This window comes from Petaurus breviceps, unplaced genomic scaffold (genome assembly GCF_028583685.1).
Source record: "Petaurus breviceps papuanus isolate PSGF00001 unplaced genomic scaffold, PetGlider_PUasm1.0 178, whole genome shotgun sequence".
NCBI classification, from domain to species: Eukaryota; Metazoa; Chordata; class Mammalia; order Diprotodontia; family Petauridae; genus Petaurus; species Petaurus breviceps.
Window position 1 is genome coordinate 6,232,045 of NW_027185777.1, and position 19,827 is coordinate 6,251,871.

Below are 19,827 nucleotides of genomic sequence, written 5' to 3' on the forward strand. Positions count from 1 at the left end.
GAAGGGAACCATGGAAGTCATGAAGAGAGAGAATTCCAGGCGTGAGGGACATGCAGTAAAGGTGCATAGGGTCAAGATGGAGTGTCTTGTCATTGGAAGCCAGTGTCCCTATATCATAGAATATCTGGAGGGGAGTAAGATATAAGTAGGAAGAGGCCAGATTACAAGGGATTTTAAAAGCCGAATAGGATTTTCGTTTCATCCTGGAGGTAACAGACAGGTACAAGGGTTTATTGAATGGAAGTGACATGGTCAATGAAAGATGGAGTAAAGTGGGGAGAGCCTCAAGGCAAGGAGACCAAACACAAGCCTGTTGCAGTAATTCTGGTACCAGGTCTTGATCCCTTACACTAAAGTGGTGTCTGCATCACAGAGAAGAGGGATGTGTAAGACCAACCTTTGAATAATACACTTGTAACCAACTGCTTAATAAATTAAGTACTATACTTAGACTTGTTTATCTGTAGAAGCAATGAGGAAAGTTAGTAATAAATTATATAGCTGAAAACTTAACACTGAAAAGTCGTTATGCCCTATGGGACAAGTGTCTGGAGGAAGCAATCCTAAGCTTTAGATGTTAGACCCAAGTTGTGAATCTCTCAAAACTGGGTATCACTACTAGCCTTACATTTTGCCATTAAGGAGAATGAGAAAAAAGGGATAAGGACTGATGTATTACTTGGTAACCTTGGTTCACACCGGCAGGAGGGGCAGTTTGTAAAAATGGTAGGGAAGAGCCAGTCCACATGCCCCTGAACGGTTGTCTTTCATCATAGGTGCTATCGGTTGCCAATTCATTTTTAAAGGTCATTTTTAGAAATGACTGTTTCCGTGATACAAACATTTTATCTTTTTTGGTCTTTTGAAAGTTGAAAAACACATTTCTGCAGCATTTGGGGGGAGTGGGAAATGAATGGATAGAGTGAGGAGACCATTAATTCTATTAGAAGCTATTTATACCATTTCCCTTTTCCCCCAGCTGTGTGATGTGAAAAGATTTCCATAGGAAACACTAAATGCTACTTACCATTCCTCTGATTAGAAAATAATATCTCAGGGCACTAGTTAAGCTTTTTCTTATTTGTCTCATTCTCCTAGACAATGAATTCTTTAATCAGTAAGGGATTATATGGTTTTGTTTAGTGTGACTCATAAGTGCTACTGCTTTTGTAGCTTTTATTTTAAAAAGTAACTAATTGTGGGGCAGCTAGGTAGTGCAGGGAATAGAGCACTGGCCCTAGAGTCAGGAGGACCTGAGTTCAAATCCAGTCTCAGACACTTAACACTTACTAGCCGTGTGACCTTGGGCAAGTCACTTACCTCCAATTACCATACCCTCCCCCCTCCAAAAAAAAGTAACTGATTGTGCTGCGTACAGGGTAGACTAACTGTGGATAGTAAGATTAGAAAACTCTGAGAATGTGTTTGCTTAAAATCTTCACACTCCGATATATAATAAGACTTCAAAAGGAGTAAGTTTAGGGAATAAGCTTTGTGGGGTGAACTAAACCAAAGATTTTTCTTTTAATCCTTGTAACTGAAAATCTTTCTTAAATGTATTCTTAGAATTGATAAAATACAGACTCCTCTGTTTGACATATAGAGCCCTTCCACTCTTACTCTAAATTGCCCTTCTGGGCTTATTCTCTTTCATGTTATTCTCTTTCATGAATTCTCCTTTCCATCTAAACTGGCCTTCTTCCTGTTCCTTTCCTTACACAAGGCATGCCTTTGCAGTCTGTCCCCTGTGTCTGGAATACATCCCCCCACCTTATCCCCCCTCACCTCTGCCTCTGGGAATCTCTGGTTTTCTTCAAGCACCGAAGCTCCATCCATATAACACCACATGGCTGCCTTAGACTAAGGTCTTTGACTACGCACTAGATTTTTTTTTCTTCCCCCTCTCCTCAAGATCACCAGGTGGCACTAAATAGAATGCTGGACCCTAAGTCAAGAGGACAAATCCAAATCCAGCCTCCCATACTTGCCAGCTATGTGACCCAGGGCAAGTCACTGTTGGTAGCTCTATCGGCCACCATTTCTTCTTCTGTGAAATGGAATCGATAATGTACCTACCTCCCCAGACAAAATGAGATAATATTTACAAAGGGTTTGGCAAACCTTCAGGTCAAATGTAAATGCTGCTATTGTTGGTCTTCCTACCACAAATTATCTTTTCCTCCCAGACCTCAAAAATGCACAATTACAAACTTTTCTTATGAGGGTCTTCATATCTGCAATCTATCACTCCTTTAAGTGGCACTTCTTAACTTTAGAGGAGTCACGATGACACGAATAATTGTGGGGAATCTCGGTGTCCCAGGGGTGGCAAGTGATACAGGTGTAAGAGATTTAAGGAGAGGTTTTGGAGTCCAGAGTAAATCTCTTCCCCTGCCTACCAGATTATTTTCAGTTTAGAGTATCCTTGGGTGAAACAGGAGCTCAGAAAGAATTCATTACCTACCAGTGGAAAGAATAGGAACTTGGTTTACATAGTGCTTCCAGATACTGTAACTATACTTACAGACACCATAATTTGTCTTCTGAGGATTTTTACTTTTTTTTATTTTGAGGGCATCATGGTGTTATTTAAAATGAGGCATAAGAAAAAAGACACGAGAAAATTCTTAATATAAATCAGCTGAGTAATTAATCAATGAAAATGTGGTATTTTGCAGTAGAAAGAGTGTTGAACTGTGAGTTAGGAAACTGAGTCTGTTCCCAATTCTGAGAGCTTTTGACCTTGTGCAAGCTACCTAAACCCTTAGGGCCTTAGTTTCATTATTAGTGAAATGAGGAAGTTAGACTCTTGATGACCTTTCAGATTCCTTCTGTAAAATATGTGTTCCCTGTGTAGATATGTATATTTTCACATGGGGTGTCCAAACTTACAGACAAGCAGTTTGAGGGGGGAGACATTTTTTTCAAGTTAAATAAGCTAGCATTTATTATATTAAGTTCTTACCACATTCCAGGGACTTTGCTAAACTCTGGTTATCCAAGAAAGGCAAAAATAGTTCCTCTCCCTCAAGGAGCTCACAGTCTGATTTGGGGAAAGAATGAAAACAACTGTGTCTACATGAGATCCACACAGGGTAAATGGGAAGTAACCTAAGAGAAAAGCCACTAGCATTAATAAATCTTTCTGGAATTATACCCGCCCCTCTCCAAGGAAACTGAATTCTCTGTCTTGAAGGGAACAGGCAAAGGGGTTATGAGATTTACCACTATGTTTTCCTCAGAGAGGGGATATCTCATTGCTCCTGTAAATATTGCTAATCATAGGGGAAGGATTTTTAGGTTCAAAAGCCATTAGGTTATTTGGTTGCTTTCCCTTAAAGGGGAAGTGGTAACCCTAAGCTTCCACCCACTGGCTCTGCCCCTCAGCACCAAGTGCTAGTCACACAAAAGTGAATAGCCAGTAAAGTCATTTTTTCAAGCTAATAGTGGGCAGAAATCAGAGCAGTTATAAGGATTGGAATATACCTGAAAATACAGAACAGTCAATGAGCTCTTTACCTAGATGCACTGGTAAACCAAAAGAAAGTCCCTGATCTCACCCAATGGGAAATTCACTGAGGTCTCTGGGGAGGCAAATTGGCAATCAGCCACATGGTAAGGAGCTAGCTTCACTGATAGGTCTGATCTCATTCTCTCTAGTTGCCTCTAGTCTATCTCTAGGGATCCTGAAATCACACATCCTCTCTCAAAGCAGGAAGGAAGAATATCAGTCTTCTTCAGAACTCTCAATGCAATTCCATCCTTCACACATTCATACAAGAACACGCCTGCATTTCCCTACCAATACCTAATTATGCTCTTTGTGCAGCGGATAACACAGGGTTACCTCATTCCCACTCAGTTTGATTGGGAGTTGGGGTGTTCTTTTAGTTAGTTAACTCTGTGATTCAGCGATCAAATGAGGACTAATTGTATTTTCCATATTTAAGAAGTCAGTTAAGTAAAAGTGTGATGAATTCTGGAGTGAGTCCATGATTATAAGATGCAGATTATTCATATATCTTCGCCTTTGGCTCTCGTGTTCTCTTGTACAGATCGCTACTGAAGCAATAGAAAATTTCCGAACTGTTGTTTCGCTGACTCAGGAGAAAAAGTTTGAGCATATGTATAAAGAGGGCTTGCTGGGACCATACAGGTAATGAATGGTGGAATGGAGTGGAGGTTAAGAGGGTAACAGGGAGTAAAGTTGGGTTTTCTTTCAATTACTACAACCATTTTAAAATATTTTTTTCTAAAAGACAAAGAAAAGTTGTACCTCTAGAATGGGGGCTTAGTGATTTGCTGCTTATAGCACCAGTGTTTTAATTAGGATTTTCTTAAAACTGACTTTGTTTAGTTCACAAAAATCAATTGTTGTTGTGTATGTATGTGTATTTTTCCTTGTGGGCCAGATCTTTATGAACTCCTGCCTTGATTGCTGTATCTGAGATGATTGGGTATCATTCCATCATATCACTTTTATTTTGCTATTCCCTTAGTATCTCTGGCTAAGAATTTCAGTTCAGCTCATGGAAACCCATTAGGTCCTCAAAAGCATTAGTTCCAGTCACAGCATCCTATGGTAGCAATAACACAAATGACATTTGATACTAGCCACCCATGTCGCTTCTTCCATTTTCTCCTCCCCCAACCCTGTTTTCTCCCTTAAGTATTTCTACTTTCCCTTCATCTCAAAGATTTTTCCTCCCTTCACTATCTTTGCCTCTTTTCCTTGTCGATCAGCAATCATTTTAAAGTCCAGCTTTGTGCCAGGGGGTGGGTATACAAATACAAAAAATTTAAACACTCCCTACTCTCAAGGAGATTACATTCTACTAGGAAGACAATAAGTATGTGTACTACTATATACAGAATAAATACAAGGTAGTTGAGGGCAGAAGGAGAGGGAGCAGATTCACCAAGGAAGAAGGGTAGTGAGTTTCAAAGAGATCAGTGACCTGATTTGAATTCAATTGGTGATGATTAAATAGTCCATCACTTAGTAAGAATTAATTGAATTGTTTAAAAAACAAAAGGGCAAGACCAATCATTGTGGTTTGCTTCTGAAAAGGGCAGCTTTTCCTTTAGGATGCCACAAAGAAGAACGAACAGGTAACAGCCCATGCCGTTACTGACCCTGCCTCATCAATATTGGGATAGACCCTTGATTTAAAAGCACGCCATTACACTAATTTATTTGTTCCTACCTGAGTACCATGATTCATTTTTTAAAATTGCTTTCAGAAATTCTGTGAAGAAAGCACATATCTTTGGTATCACTTTTGCTATCACCCAAGCAATGATGTATTTTTCCTATGCTGCTTGTTTCCGGTTTGGTGCCTTCTTGGTGGTACATGGATATATGGACTTTTCAGATGTTCTCTTGTAAGTATCTCAGTCTGTCTCGGCATTTGATATGTGGTGTGTTCTAGAATTAAATGTAAGAAATTGAGACACATAGAATTTATTTTGGTGGTGTATCAGTGGTGTGGCTATGGAAGACAAATTCTAGGCACTTTAGAAAAATATACTGAAGTGACATTTCTTGAGATTTTCAAAGGGTCTTCATCCCTTTGGAGAATACATGAAGATGGGTGAGAAATTCAGATGTCCTCTTTAAAAGACTGTCTTTAAGTCAATGAAACACAGAGTGGGAAGGAGAAAGTTTGACAAGCAGACCTACACAGAGGATCATAGGATCAAAGATATCATAGGATCAAAGGTTGTAAAATAGTGGTTCATTCTGTTGGTTCTAATTCTTCTTTGCAACATGCCTAATGTGAAAATATGTTTAATATGAATGTATATGTAGAGCCTGTATCAGATTGCATGTCATCTTGGGGAGGGAGGGAGAGAAAATTTAAAACTCAAAAGCTTGTGGAACTGAATGTTATAAACTAAAAATAAATACATTTTTTAAAAAAGAAAATTAAAAGTTGTAAAATGACCTTTGAAGTCAATTCATTCAAACTTCTCATGTTGCCCATGAGGTCACTGGGGCCCATTGACTTGCCCATAGTTGTGGATGTAGTAAATCAATCAATGGGGGATATTTATCCAGTACCTACTATATGCCAGGCTCTGTGCTAGAAAGTAGGGCTGTAAACACAAAAATGAAATAGTCCCCATCCTAAAGAAACTTACTTTCTATTGGGAGAAGATAACATGCCAATATATAAGCATATATAAAATTGATATTCGATATTGGGGGGGAGGTACTAGCAATGAAGAGAAAGAGTTGAGGGATGGAGAGGATTCTGAAAAAGCTTTATATTAGACATAGCATGGCATCATGGATAGAATTCTGGATTAGGAATCAGAAAGGCCTGGCTGGAAATCCCATTTCTGATAGTCTTTGTGTGACTCTGGAATAGACACTGAGCCTTACTTCCTTCAACTGCAAAAGGATAGGGTTGGAACAGTTGGACTCTGGGATCAACTTCAGCTCTAGATTTGGCAGAAATGAAATTTTTTATATGTGTCCACCAAAAAGTATGCAGATTCTTTGGATAAGCATTAGGAAAAATCAAAATTAGTTATTTTTGCCATAAAGTTTCTGAAAAGATAATTTATGTATTTCTTCTCTCTGAGAAAAAGCATTGACCCAGCTGAAGCTTTTGCTACTCTTGCACTTAGCTTTAAAATTTTAATTATCCAAGTACAGAATGGGAGAGTCCTTGCTTGAGAGTGGTTAGCGTAAAAAGGACTGGGCTTTGCAGGAGGCTAATTGTCAGCAAACTCACCAGAGCCAACAGTGTGCTAATAGAGATAATGTAATCTTAGCCTGAATTAATGAAAATGAGTTTCCAGATCACAGGGCTGATAATGTTCCTGTGTCTTGTGCTACTTAGATCATATCTAGACTGTTATGTTCAGTTCTGGGTCCTACAACTTGGAAGACACTGACGAACTCAGATATATCCATAGGAGGGAAACCAAATGATAAGAAACCTCACAGCCATGTATATGAGGACTAGTAGGGCCATGAGAAATGTTTATGTTAGAGAAGGTTGATCTGGGGAAAGGGAAGGGGAATGATAGAGGGCATAAGACATTAAAGGGATATACTATGGAAGAGAAACCTTTGTCAGTCCAGAGGGCACAAAGTAGGAATGATGTCTGGAAATGAAAAGAAGGCAAACTTCTCCTTAGAAGCAAGTAGGGGGAATTGGGTGGTGCAGTGGATAGAGCATGTGCCCTGGAGTCAGAATGACCTGAGTTCAAATCTGGCTGCAGACACTTTATAACTGTGTGACCCTGGGCAAGTCGATTAACTCCTATTGCCTCAAAAAAAAATTCAAGATATATTTTTTTATTAATATGTGTGATAACAGTCTACCATTCACCAGGAATGTTCACACTGGGTGGAAGTAAAAGGATTGGTGTATCAGATAAAGGTTGGACTGAACTTGAAGTCAGGAAATCAGAATTCAAATCTGGCCTCAGATACTTACTAGCTGTGTGACTCTGGGCAAGTCACTTAGCCTCTCAGCCTCAGTGAGGGTAAAGTGAGGGTAATGATATCGTTAAACCTCAAAGGATTGTTGTAAGGATCAAATGATATAACATTTATGGTACTTTGAAAATATTATAGCTAATATTGTTGTTGTTATATCTCTAAGGTTGTGCAGTTCCTTTGTGTATAAATTAAATGATTATAGATTAAAATGATAGCTAGAGAACTTTAATACCTTTAACAGAAAGCATGAGTATCTCCATAAGAGTCACCCTTCTCTCCCCCTCCATTGATACAAGATGTGATGTTCCTAGAATTCACAAATAGGACTTTGGCAAAGGGAGAGGTTTTTTTTTAAAATTCTATAATAATTAGATCTATCGTAGAAACTTTAAATTGAAATCACTGTGATCATGACTTTTTAAACCTTTGGGTTTTTTTACAGGGTATTTTCAGCTGTTGTATTTGGTGCCATGGCATTGGGACAGGCAAGTTCACTTGCACCAGACTACGCCAAAGCTAAAATATCAGCATCCCACATCATCATGCTCCTGGAACGGAAACCTTTGATAGACAGCTACAGTGGGGAGGGACAGAAGCCGGTCAGTTTCACCTTCGGAGTTTATAATTTGCCTACTGATTCTTTGTTGGCTAGATTGGATTACATAGTAAAATGCCACTGCCTCCAGAACAAAGACTTTCATTTTTGTTTTTGTCTCCCCAGTGCCCAGCCCAGGTGCCTTGTAGACAGCAGGTGTTCAGTGAATGTTTGTTGAATTGAGTTATAATAAGAAATCAATGGAACATGCTTTTAATATTTGTTGCTGATATAACTTTCTAGAACACCAAGTGAAAAAATTTTTTTAAAGAAACTAGCTAGTTAGTATAGGTTTTATATATACATATTATATGTTTGCACATTAGAATATAAAATATATATTTACATGAAAATTATATTTGTATATAAAATATATTTATAAAAATGTTCTATATTAATATACAGCATTATACAAATACATAATATTTATTTGTGTTTAATGCATACAGATATTTTTATTACACTGGTATCAGGAAGAAGACATATCTTAAATGCAGCAGACCCTGTCATATCAGAATTTATTGTTGGCTATATTATTTAGGGGACATGGTTTGCTTTTATTTATTTGCTTATTTATTTATTTATTTTTGGAGGCAGTTGGGGTTAAGTGACTTACCTAGGGTCACACAGCTAGTAAGTGTCTGAGGCCAGATATGAACTCAGGTCCTCCTGACTTCAAAGTCAGTGCTCTATCTACTGTGACACCTACCTGCCCCAATTTGCCTTAATTAAAAAAAAAAACAAAAACTGGGGCGGCTACGTAATGCAGTGAATAGAGCACTGGCCCTGGAGTCAGGAGGACCTAGGTTCTGATCCGGCCTCAGACACTTAACACGAAAACTAGCCATGTGACCTTGGGAAAATCACTTAACCCCAATTGCCCTACAAAAAGCAAAAAAACAAAAACAAAACCCACACATATTGTAAAAGGGTGGCCTGAACTTACTGAGTCTTAGCATGTTTGAAAAAGCCAAAAATGAACAGTAAAAAAAATGCTTTTCACAAGGTAGTGGAGAAGAAAGATTGATCTCATAGCCTGTTTTTGCACATCATGTAGTTAATTTGATGGTATTTTGATTTTAGAAAACGTTTGAAGGGAATGTGTCATTTAATGAAGTCAAGTTCAACTACCCTACACGACCTAACATCCCTGTGCTTCAAGGGCTTTCCCTGGAGGTGAAGAAGGGTCAGACCCTGGCTCTTGTGGGCAGCAGCGGGTGTGGGAAGAGCACCGTGGTGCAGCTCCTGGAGAGATTCTATGACCCCCTGGCTGGGCAGGTGGTAAGTGAACAGTTTTAGGACAGTCACGTCCTACGAAACCATGAAATTGTGTGTCTCAGTTCAAGGGTCCCGTCTTTTATCAAGCCAACTTTCAGCGCCACGTTTTGTAGCAGAAGACCTCTGATTCCCCACAATCTCTTACTGAGTGGTTTAAGACTCCCAAAATGGGAAAAGATTTTAGGATCCAAGATTTAGAGGCAAGGGAGACCCTAGAGATCATCTAATCCATCCTTCTCATTTTGTAGAGGAAATGAAGGCTCCTAGTGTTGGAAATGACTTAGCCAGGTCACCCAAGTAATTAATTGGTGGCAGTGTCAGCTCTTTCCAGTTCCATGCTCTTTCTTTACCATCAGACTTGCCTCTCAAGATCATTTGGACTCAGATCATAGAAAGATTTGAGGGACAGGTCAGGAAATGTGGAGTGTGTTGTAGAGAACACTGGAGAGCTACTAAATGGTATTATAAGGAGCATAAAATGTACAAAGGAATGTTTTAAGGAGATTGGTTTAGCAGCAAACATAGGAATGATTAGAAGGAGGAGAGGCAGAAGACAGAGAAAGCAATTTTGAAGTGGTAAGGCACGGTACTAGGATGGTAGCCTTTAATTCAATGAACATTGATTAAATACCTTCAGTGATTAGAAGCAATATGGCAGAGTGGATAGAACTGTGCCCTTGGAGGGCAAAGATTCAGATTCAAGTTCTGCCTTTGTAATAAACTAGTTCAGAGGTACTTAAATTGTGTGTGTGTGTGAATGTCATGGATTCCCTTCGGCAATTTGATAAAGCTCATGGACCCCTTCTCAGAAGAATGTCTTTAAATGCATAAAGTAAAATATGTCTTATTACAAAGGAAACAATGATTATGAAATACAGTTGTTAACTTTTTTTTTTAAATGTTCATGGACCCCAGATTAAGAATGGCTGTGCTACCTCATATACTTTCTCTTCTGTGGCAAGCCTTTTTCTGATTCTCTCTCCTCTTGCTGCCAACTATTTTTAGGGTTCTTCCTCCCTAAATCATCTCATATTTATTTTGTATTTATTCCCATGTATACATGCGTATGTACATGTTGTTTTCCCCAATTAAGTGTAGGGGAAGACACATGTATAGGGTATATTTGGAAGCAAGGTATATTTCAGTTTGGGCTTTTTATCCAGGGTTTTGCACATAGTAGGTACTTTAAAATGCTTATTGACTTGGCTTATAGACTTATAATGCATAGTATTTACATGATATTTTAGATGACATAATCTGGCATGAAGATCAAATGAGCTACCCATGGACACCATCCTTTCCCTAGCCAAAAAAACTGACCCTCAGATGTAAGAGAACTCAGGCACCATGATGTATTCATCGGGTGTTGTGATCCACAAAGTTGGGAGCCAATGTAATGCACAGTAAACACCATCACTATTTTTTCAAAGTTATGTATGTGTGAGATCCGTGTTCAATCAACTCCAGGAAAACAAGGAAGATGCTGTTATCCCAATGCACAGTGGTAGATTGTCGATCACTCGATAATTCCATGCATGAAATAGAACTTAGTTTTAGAAATTTTTTAAAAATCGGGCGCAGTTTCTTGTGTTTGGACTTTCCAAGGTTAATGACATGTTGCTTCCCCTCTCTCAGTTTGCAGTCTACACCGCCCTTCTTACTGTTCCGCAAACATGATGCTCTGTTTTCTCTCCCTGTGCCACTGTAGTGTCTGTCCTCCATGCCTTACACTTACCCTCCTCACATCATCCTTGGAATTCCTACTTTTCTTCAGGATTCAGCTCAAGCAACCCCATCTCCAATACTCTGTACCTATGTTGTATACAGCCTATAAGGACTTGTCTATGTGCGTATAATCTCCTCCAGTAGAATACAAGCTCCTTGAGGGCAGAAATGGTTTCACTTTTATCTCTGTAACTCTAAAGTAAGCATAACAACACTTAGTCAGGGCTTAATAAATGCTTTTGGGATGAATTGAACTTTTGCTTTCAGAAAGTTGATGGCCAAGATGTCAAGAAGCTTAATGTCCAGTGGCTGCGGGCTCAGCTTGGCATCGTGTCCCAGGAGCCCATCTTGTTTGACTGCAGCATTGCAGAGAACATCGCCTATGGAGACAACAGTCGAGTGGTATCACAAGAAGAGATTGTGATCGCGGCCAAAGCTGCCAACATCCATCCTTTCATTGAAACACTACCCAAAGTAAGTCATTTTCTTGCCCTTTAAAACCACAAAGAGATGCTAGATATTAACACTGAACTTCCTTAGGGCCCTCCTAAAATGAGGGGTCATACCACATGACTTCAGATCCTTTGTACTTCTTCTCTCGGCCTTATTTTCTTCATGTGAAAAAAGCTTGGATTTATGATCTCTACAGTTTCTTTTCCTGTAGAAGCATAAGCTTTGAAACCCAAAGAGAGGGGACACTATACTTTTTAAAAATTGAGTTCCCACATATAATTTCTTAGTCATTAAGAACACTTAAAAATAGAGCAGCTGGGGGTGGCTAGGTGGTGCAGTGAATAGAGCATTGGCCCTGGAGTCAGGAGGACCTGAGTTCAAATTCAGCCTCAGACACTTAACATACATACAAAAAAAAACCCTAGTTGTGTGACCTTGGGCAAGTCACTTAACCCCAATTGCCCTACCTTCCCGCCTTCAAGAAAAAAAGCAAAAAAACCAATCCCCAGAGCAGCTGGGGCTTTTTGGTTGGGAGGTGAGGAGGAAACGGTCAATATCTCAGATTTTATCTGTGTAGGGAACTCCAAGGTGGAAGCTTCTGGCATCAATGAAAATCAGCAAGTAAGCATCTCAGATGGTTGCTTGAGACCCTTTCTCTTCTCTCTGCCATATTGTACTGCTTCTCATATCTGAGGACGGCTAGGAATAATCAAAGAGATAGTGTAATTAAAGAACGAACATTCTTCTCTTTCGGGATGCTTTTTAGTTTAACAATGCCAAAAGCACCACCCTGTGGTGATGCTTAAAATAACAGTTATTTGAACTACGGACACAATTACTAGGTAATTTTACTTAGTGCATTTATATTGTACTGTATATATTTTGCTCAGCAGGTCAAATTATTTCCCCTACAAATCTTGATTCCAGATGTGACACACACACAATATCTCAGTTGTACATACCTCAAAGCATCTATGCTCTCATAAATGTGGGTTTTTTCCAACCATGCTTCACATCGGAACTCATCCCTCTTACATCCAGCCTGTGTGCTGATCAACTCTCTCCAGCTCTGGTAACACAGCATCCATTCCAATGAAGCTCGTGAATTGTACATTAGTCATTCTCTCTCTCCCCTACAAAATGACAACAACAATAGCAATGTTATCAGACTTCAAGGTTTGCAAAGTGCTTTACAAATATCATATGATTTTTATCCCTAGGGGATAGGTGCCATTATTCTAATTACTTTACAGATGAGGACACTGAGGCAGACAGGGTTTGAGCCATGTGCCCAAAGTCACGCTACTAGTAAGTGTTTGAGGTTGCATTTGAATTCAGTTCTTCTTGACTTCAAGTCCATTACTCTTTGCACTGTAGCACCTATGTTGGGGGGATAGTCAATACGTCAAATGGTGATAACAATTGACTTTGCAGATTGCCATTTTAAAGTGTTTCTCTACTTAAATGAAGAAAAAATATATTATTGTATGTGTCACATTCTTAATTTCAAGGAGAAAAGCTAAAATTCACCATTGGAGTAATTAAAAAATCTGGTTCATGTGTGTATGACCGTACCCTTCTTTTGCTATTGAATATGTGTTGGTATTATAATCTTGGACTTAGCCACTGATCAGTGATCATAGTGATTATACGCCTTTGGTGCAGATTCTGGATTAGCTCTTCTATTCATCTGCTTTTTTCAACAACAAATTATTTTGATAATGACCTACTTTACAGTATAATTTGAAATAAACCTGGTAATGCATGTCTCCTTTTCTCATTTCTCCCCCATAATTCCCCTCAAACATTCTTGTCTACTTAGTCTTTCCTTTTTAAAATTTTATTTTTATTTTTAATTTATGAAATAAAACAAGTATTTCCAGAATGTAAAAGAATAGAAAAAGATGATTGCACATGCAATTGTAAATCTATCATATGCAACTTGCTATTCCTTTTAAATTTATAATAAGGTTATCATGAAAATTTATTTTTTTTCTTTCCTTCCCCCAACCCTTAGAGATGGCTACCATTAGATACAAATATGTGTGTGCATGTGTGTATATATATATATAGAGAGAGATGTATATATGTGTATGTATATGTATATATGTGTGTATATACACATACATATGTAAACTCATTCTAAACATACTTCTTTTTCTTTTTTTTTTTGCCTTTTTTTGGAGGGCAATTGGGGTTAAGTAACTTGCCCAAGGTTACACAGCTAGTATTTTTGTGTGGGTGTTAAGTGTCTCAGGCTGAACATACTTCTTTTTATCAGTTCTTTCTCTGGATACAGATAGCATCTTCCTTCATAGATCTTTTGTAGTTAATTTGAGTGTTTATAATAGTCAAAACGACTCAGTTGCTCACAATTGTACTTAAAACAGTATTGCTTTTACTGTATACTCTATACATTTCTCTCTTCATTATTTCATGCAAGCCTATGATAAAAATTTTGTTAGGGTTTACTTAATCCATAAAGTTTTATGGTTTATTATTAATATTGCATCAAATTATAAGTTAATGTGGGTCATACTGACATTTTACTATACTGTCTCGATCCAGCCACAGATGGGATATTTCTTTAATTATTTAATTCCTTATTTCTGTTAAAAATTTTTTTTAAATAGTTATCTTCCTATAGTTCTTATACATTTCTTCTGTTTTGTTGTTGTTGTTTGTTTTTTGGAGGGCAATTGGGGTTAAGTGACTTGCCTAAGGTCAGCTAGTTTTTGTATTAAGCGTCTGAGGTCGAATTTGAACTCAAGTCCTCCTGACTCCAGAGCAGGTGCTCTATTCACTGCACCACCGAGCTGCCCCTCTTATACATTCCTTGATATGCTTAAGTACTCAATATATTTTATTAGTAATTATAAATTATATTTATCTTCCTATTAATCTCTTCTGGTTTCTTTTAGTGATATATAATATGGAGGGGCATTATATTTCATGTCCTGATATCTTTCAAAAGCCTTGATCAACTTCTTTGTTGAATCTCTTAAGATTTTCTAATTATGCCTTTCTGCCCTCACCAACTAGAGATAACTTCTTTGATAATGCTTATTCCTTTCATTTCTTTTTTCTTGCCTTATAGCTATAGCTAACGTTCTTAAAACTGTGTAGGATAATAATGGTGTCAGTGAACAGCTTTCCCTGTCTTTTTGTGCAGACATTTCTAATTCTCCATTGTGTATGATATTAGCTAGGTCTTTATTTCAGATAGAGGGAGGATATTCACTATTCTAGTCCTTGTAGGTGCAGGCTTCTTTTTGTTTTTAACTAGATCTGTAATTTTGTTTGGTGCCTGGTACAGAGGAGGCCCTTAAGTATTTATTGACTGACCAGTAAATGAAACTCCTAGCGAAGAAGTTCTCTCTTCTCACCATCCATCAACAGCTCTCCTACAATTCAGTCTTAAAGCATTGCTTCTAAGGCACTGGGAAGGTGACTTGCCTACAAGAGTCACATAATCCAGTAAATTTAAGAGGCAGTTCTCGAATCCAGTCCTTGTGACTCTGAGGCAAGCTTTTCATCAGTGGATTTCATTACACCACCTCCCTACAAAGTGGCAAAGACAGAGAAACCAAGATCGGTATAAAACGAAAAATATCCCTAATAAAGTTATCACTTAAAAATGAGTCCCGTTCCAACATTCCTCCCTGATCAACACCATGATCCAGCCTGCCACCCTTTTTTATTGTTTCTTGATGGTTGTGAGTCTATGGGAAAACATTGATGAAACCCTCAAATATTTCTGTTCCCGTGACCCTCTCAGTCAATTCTTTTTTGCTCATGTCTGACTTTTCATGACTCCATTTGGGGTTTTCTTGGCAGAAACTCTGGAGTGTTTTGCCATTTCCTTCTCCAGCTCATTTTACAGATGAAGAAACTGAGGCAAACAGGGTCTTGCCCAGCGTCACATAACTAGTAAGTGTCTGAGGCCAGATTTAAACTCAGGAAGATTCCTGATTCCAGGCCCAGCACTCTATCCTCTGTGCCACCTAGCCACCAAACCTTCTCTATAACTGTGCTGTGAAGGTGTAACCTAAAGTGAAGAATATCTGTTCACACATGCTTTTGCTCATTGTAAGAGTATAAACTTGCAGTCTTGATGTATTTTATTAAATAAGATGAAATGAAGTTTCCTTAGTTTTACTGTTTCATGATTTGGTCTCAAGTGAACCCTTTCTTCACTACTCAAAAATTTTGATCCTGGTTTTAAATAGATTAACTTTACTTGGCCTTTTCCTGATAGCAGTCATCCTCAGATAAGGCAAATTTCCTATAAATACAGAATATATATTTAATTGCATTAAGGAAAAATCTTTCTATTCCTATAAATACTGTTTCCAACATAAATGTATGCTTTTATTCTTATTAAAGTATATCAAATGATATAGTCATGTGACTTAGTTTTTCTTATTGGTAGGATTAATAATAGGCGAACAGTAGAAACAATCTTTGAGTTCGTAGTGTAAATAGATGAACTATTATAGATCACAGTAAATACATTTTAAAGTCACTTAACTTCCCTGTAAACCAAAAACAATAATACCACTTAACAGCATTGGTATAAGGATCAAAGAAATTGTATATAAGGCATTTTATAGATTTTAAAGCACTGTATTAACGTGAGCTATTGTTGAAACTTTCTGTTTCATTGGCATAGATCGGTGTGCCTTAATCTCTTGATCCCTTTCTCAATTTTGATTTCAGTAATTTGATTTTTTTGTTCTCCATTTTTCTGATTAAATTTGTGAATTGTTCATTTTATTGATTTTTTCAAAAAGTTTTTTGTATGTCAGTTCAGTTATACTTTTGTTCTGTCTTGTTGATTTCTTTTATATTAAGTTTCCTTCTTACTTGCTTTTGGCATAAATGATTTGTTCATTTTAATTTAGCATCAAGAAGCAAAGTCTCTTTTACTGCAAACTCATCATCAAGACAATAATTTTCATTTTTACTAGTGTCTGCATTTTTTCACATTAACTAAATTTATCTTTAAACAGAAATATGAAACTAGGGTGGGAGATAAAGGAACTCAGCTCTCAGGAGGTCAGAAACAGCGCATTGCTATTGCTCGAGCCCTCATCAGAAACCCTCAGATCCTGCTGTTGGATGAAGCCACTTCAGCTCTGGATACGGAAAGTGAAAAGGTATGGACTTATTGCACTTGTGCTCTGAAAAGGCCCACTTTCTTTTACTATGAATGCTTAAGTATATTCACATTCATAGAGGTTGGAATGGTAGCATAAAGGAAACAAAAGAAGGCATGCATTTATTAAACACCGACTGAATGCAGAAATCATGCTAAGCACTTTTCTCATTTCATTCTAACAATAATGCTGGGAGTTAGGTGCTATTCTTTTTTTTTTTTTAAAGCAATCAGGGTTAAGTAACTTGTTCAAGGTTACACGGCCAGTTATTTCTGGGTGTGGTGCTGAGTATCTGAGCCCGGATTTGATCCACATCATCCCAACACTGGAGCCGGTGCTCTTACTCACTGAGCCACCTGGCCGCCCCTAAGTAATTGGGGTTAAGTAACTTGCTCAAGGTTACACGGCCAGGTGTTTCTGGGTGGGTGCTAAGTGTCTGAGCCCGGGATTTGATCTCCAGGTCATCCCAACACTGGAGCCGGTGCTCTTACTTGCTGTGCTACCTGGCCGCCCCTGTTAGGTGCTATTCTTAACCCCATTTTACAGGTGAAGAAACTGAGGTAGATGAGAGGCTAAGTGATTTTCCCATTATCACCTAGTAAGTGTCTGGATTCAAACTCAGGTTTTCCTCACTCCGAACCCATGTACCTCTTAGCTACTTATAAAAGTTTAGTCTTGGAATCAGAAACTTCCTATCTACAGCACATACTGTAGTTATAATTATTTAAGGGCCAATTATTTAAGAACTCAGGGCCCCACCCAGCTCTCTAAGACTATACAGCTGTGTCCCCATTAATGGGAATTATTCATCTCTCTGAAGTGGTCACCTTATTCAAATCTGAATAGCATATTTCCACTAGGCTAGAACCTATGACCCTATTCTTATATAACTATGATTAAATAGTGGGAATTTGGATACATGTGACCACTTTAGGGATATTCATTATCCCAAAAAGTGGGGGCCTAGGTATGAGTTACAGATGTGTTGCTGTTCTGCAATGAGGATAAAAGTGGTTAAACTTCTATCAGGAGTTTCCCCCACTGATGGTATTAAATAATTGTAGCTACCTTCTTACCATTTAAAATGATCAATCAGTACAACCAGGAAAATCAGAGGATGAGAACGATCCTTCTCTCCTTATACAGCACACCCAACACCATTACTTTAAGAGTTCAACAAATTCTTTCCTGTTCTCAGTTGTCAGTCAACATAGCACCTAAAATGTAGAGAGGATGAGACAGTCACAAAACTGCTGTCTATTTAGGACTAAGGATAGAGAAATCACTTTTGTTTTTATTGTTATTGTTGTTTTGTTACTGTTTTGTGTGGGAGGGAAACCAAGTACAAATAAATCTCTTGAGCTGTGTCCATAACTTGCAGATAGCAAAGGATCATTCCAGTCTTTCAGAGAAGACTGTTGCTTCAAAAACCACCTGGTGGAATTGAAGCATCCAAACTCTCATATGTACTTTGCTACTAAGGCTGGCCAAAAGCTTTCCAAGAACTTTGGTTTATGCATATGCAGACACAACATGGTAGCACATGCAGAAAACAGATATTCTAATAAATGTTTTTAATGGTGGAATGAGTTCAGTAAGAGTGAGAGACAAGTATTAATATATGTGCTATGATTGTACATGTGTAACCTATTTCAAATTGCTGATCGTCTCAGGAAAGGGAAAGGGGACAGATGGAGGGAGAGAATTTGAAAAACAAAAATTTTTTTAAATGTTACAAATTCTTTTTTCTTATTTGAAAATAAAAAAAACAAAATACATATGCTAGTATAAAATGATCTCTTTGCCTACCCAGTTCTTAGCGTTGCAAAACCTGCCCTACATCTCACTGACACAAAACCACAAGCAAAACACATTTTGTGGGGCATCTAGGTGGCACAGTGAATAAAGCACCGGCCCTGGAGTCAGGAGGACCTGAGTTCAAATCCAGCCTCAGACACTTAACACTTACTAGCCGTGTGACCTTGGGCAAATCACTTAACCCCAATTGCCCTTCCAAAAAAAAAACCAAAAACACATTTTGTTAGGGAAATGAAGTGGAAAGAATATTGAAGGAGAAGGAATTTAAAAGTTAGAATTTATTTTTCTCTTACTAATAACCATGTATGTAATTACTGAATAGGTTGTCCAAGAAGCATTGGACAAGGCCAGTGAAGGTCGTACCTGTATTGTTATTGCCCACCGCCTCTCCACCATCCAGAATGCCGACCTTATAGTGGTATTCCAGAATGGCAGGGTCAAAGAACATGGAACACACCAACAGCTGCTGGCTCAGAAAGGCATCTATTTTTCACTGGTCAACGTTCAGAGTGGGGCAAAGCGCATGTGAACTCCTTTCATTCTGTGCCTTTCATAAATCAAATATTTCCTGTATTTGTATTTAAAAATGGAATAATAGCCATAAACTTCTGCCATAAGTGCCAGAAAGCAAGTCCAGTAGGCTGTCTCATCCCCTGCTACAACTGGATCTCTGGCGATAGAATTCCGTGTCTCCAGAAGAGAAGGAACACCTAAGGAAGATCTACCAATGTCCCATGCATTATGAAACTTATGGGAGAATTGAGGCTAGCTAGTTTGTTTTTTTAACAATTGTCTAAGCACTTTCATTTTTTTTATTTCTACTCTCCTTCAGAAAGTAGCTGACTTTCCTTGCTTAAAAAAAAAAAATAAGATGCTGTGACAAAGGGTGGGAACTCCTGAAATAACTGTTGTGTAAACTATAAGAGCCTATAATAAAATCTGAATATTTCTTGAACTAGTATAATATTGTTCAAGCCTAAACTGGGTGTACCAGGTCCCAATCAAAATAGATTGTGAGGTAGTTGGTCCAAAATAAAAGGACCCTGATCTGCCTTTTTCTCATACTGGGTCCTACAAAGCTGTACAACCTTGCTCACTCTTGTGCTTAATCCTGATGTTGTTACTTTGCAACTTCTGTTATTATGGCCAACTAAGTGACAATAGGAAACAAAGCAAGATTCATTCGTTTGGGACCAGGAGAGAAATGCTGAATCATGGGATTGAATCTTCTTTTGGTGTATTGTTAATATTTTGCACTGCTACTGCAAAGTGTTGTTAAAGAATTCTATTATTTTTGCACTTTGAAAAAATATAAAACTTCGTTATTGTTTTCATTTCAA

The 19,827-nt window shown here is 38.1% G+C and overlaps 1 protein-coding gene across 2 annotated transcripts in view; it reads left to right on the forward strand.

Annotated features, from left to right (window-relative positions):
* ABCB1 (ATP binding cassette subfamily B member 1) overlaps window positions 1-19,827 on the forward strand; it is an 86,954-nt gene extending 67,127 nt beyond the window's left edge. For both annotated transcript variants that reach the window (XM_069086229.1, XM_069086231.1), the window contains exons 22-28: window positions 4,056-4,156; window positions 5,245-5,385; window positions 7,902-8,058; window positions 9,138-9,335; window positions 11,325-11,531; window positions 16,523-16,669; window positions 18,810-19,827. In XM_069086229.1, the coding sequence (XP_068942330.1) occupies window positions 4,056-4,156; window positions 5,245-5,385; window positions 7,902-8,058; window positions 9,138-9,335; window positions 11,325-11,531; window positions 16,523-16,669; window positions 18,810-19,016 (1,158 nt within the window). In that variant the 3' untranslated portion in view covers window positions 19,017-19,827. The remainder of the gene's footprint in view (window positions 1-4,055; window positions 4,157-5,244; window positions 5,386-7,901; window positions 8,059-9,137; window positions 9,336-11,324; window positions 11,532-16,522; window positions 16,670-18,809) is intronic.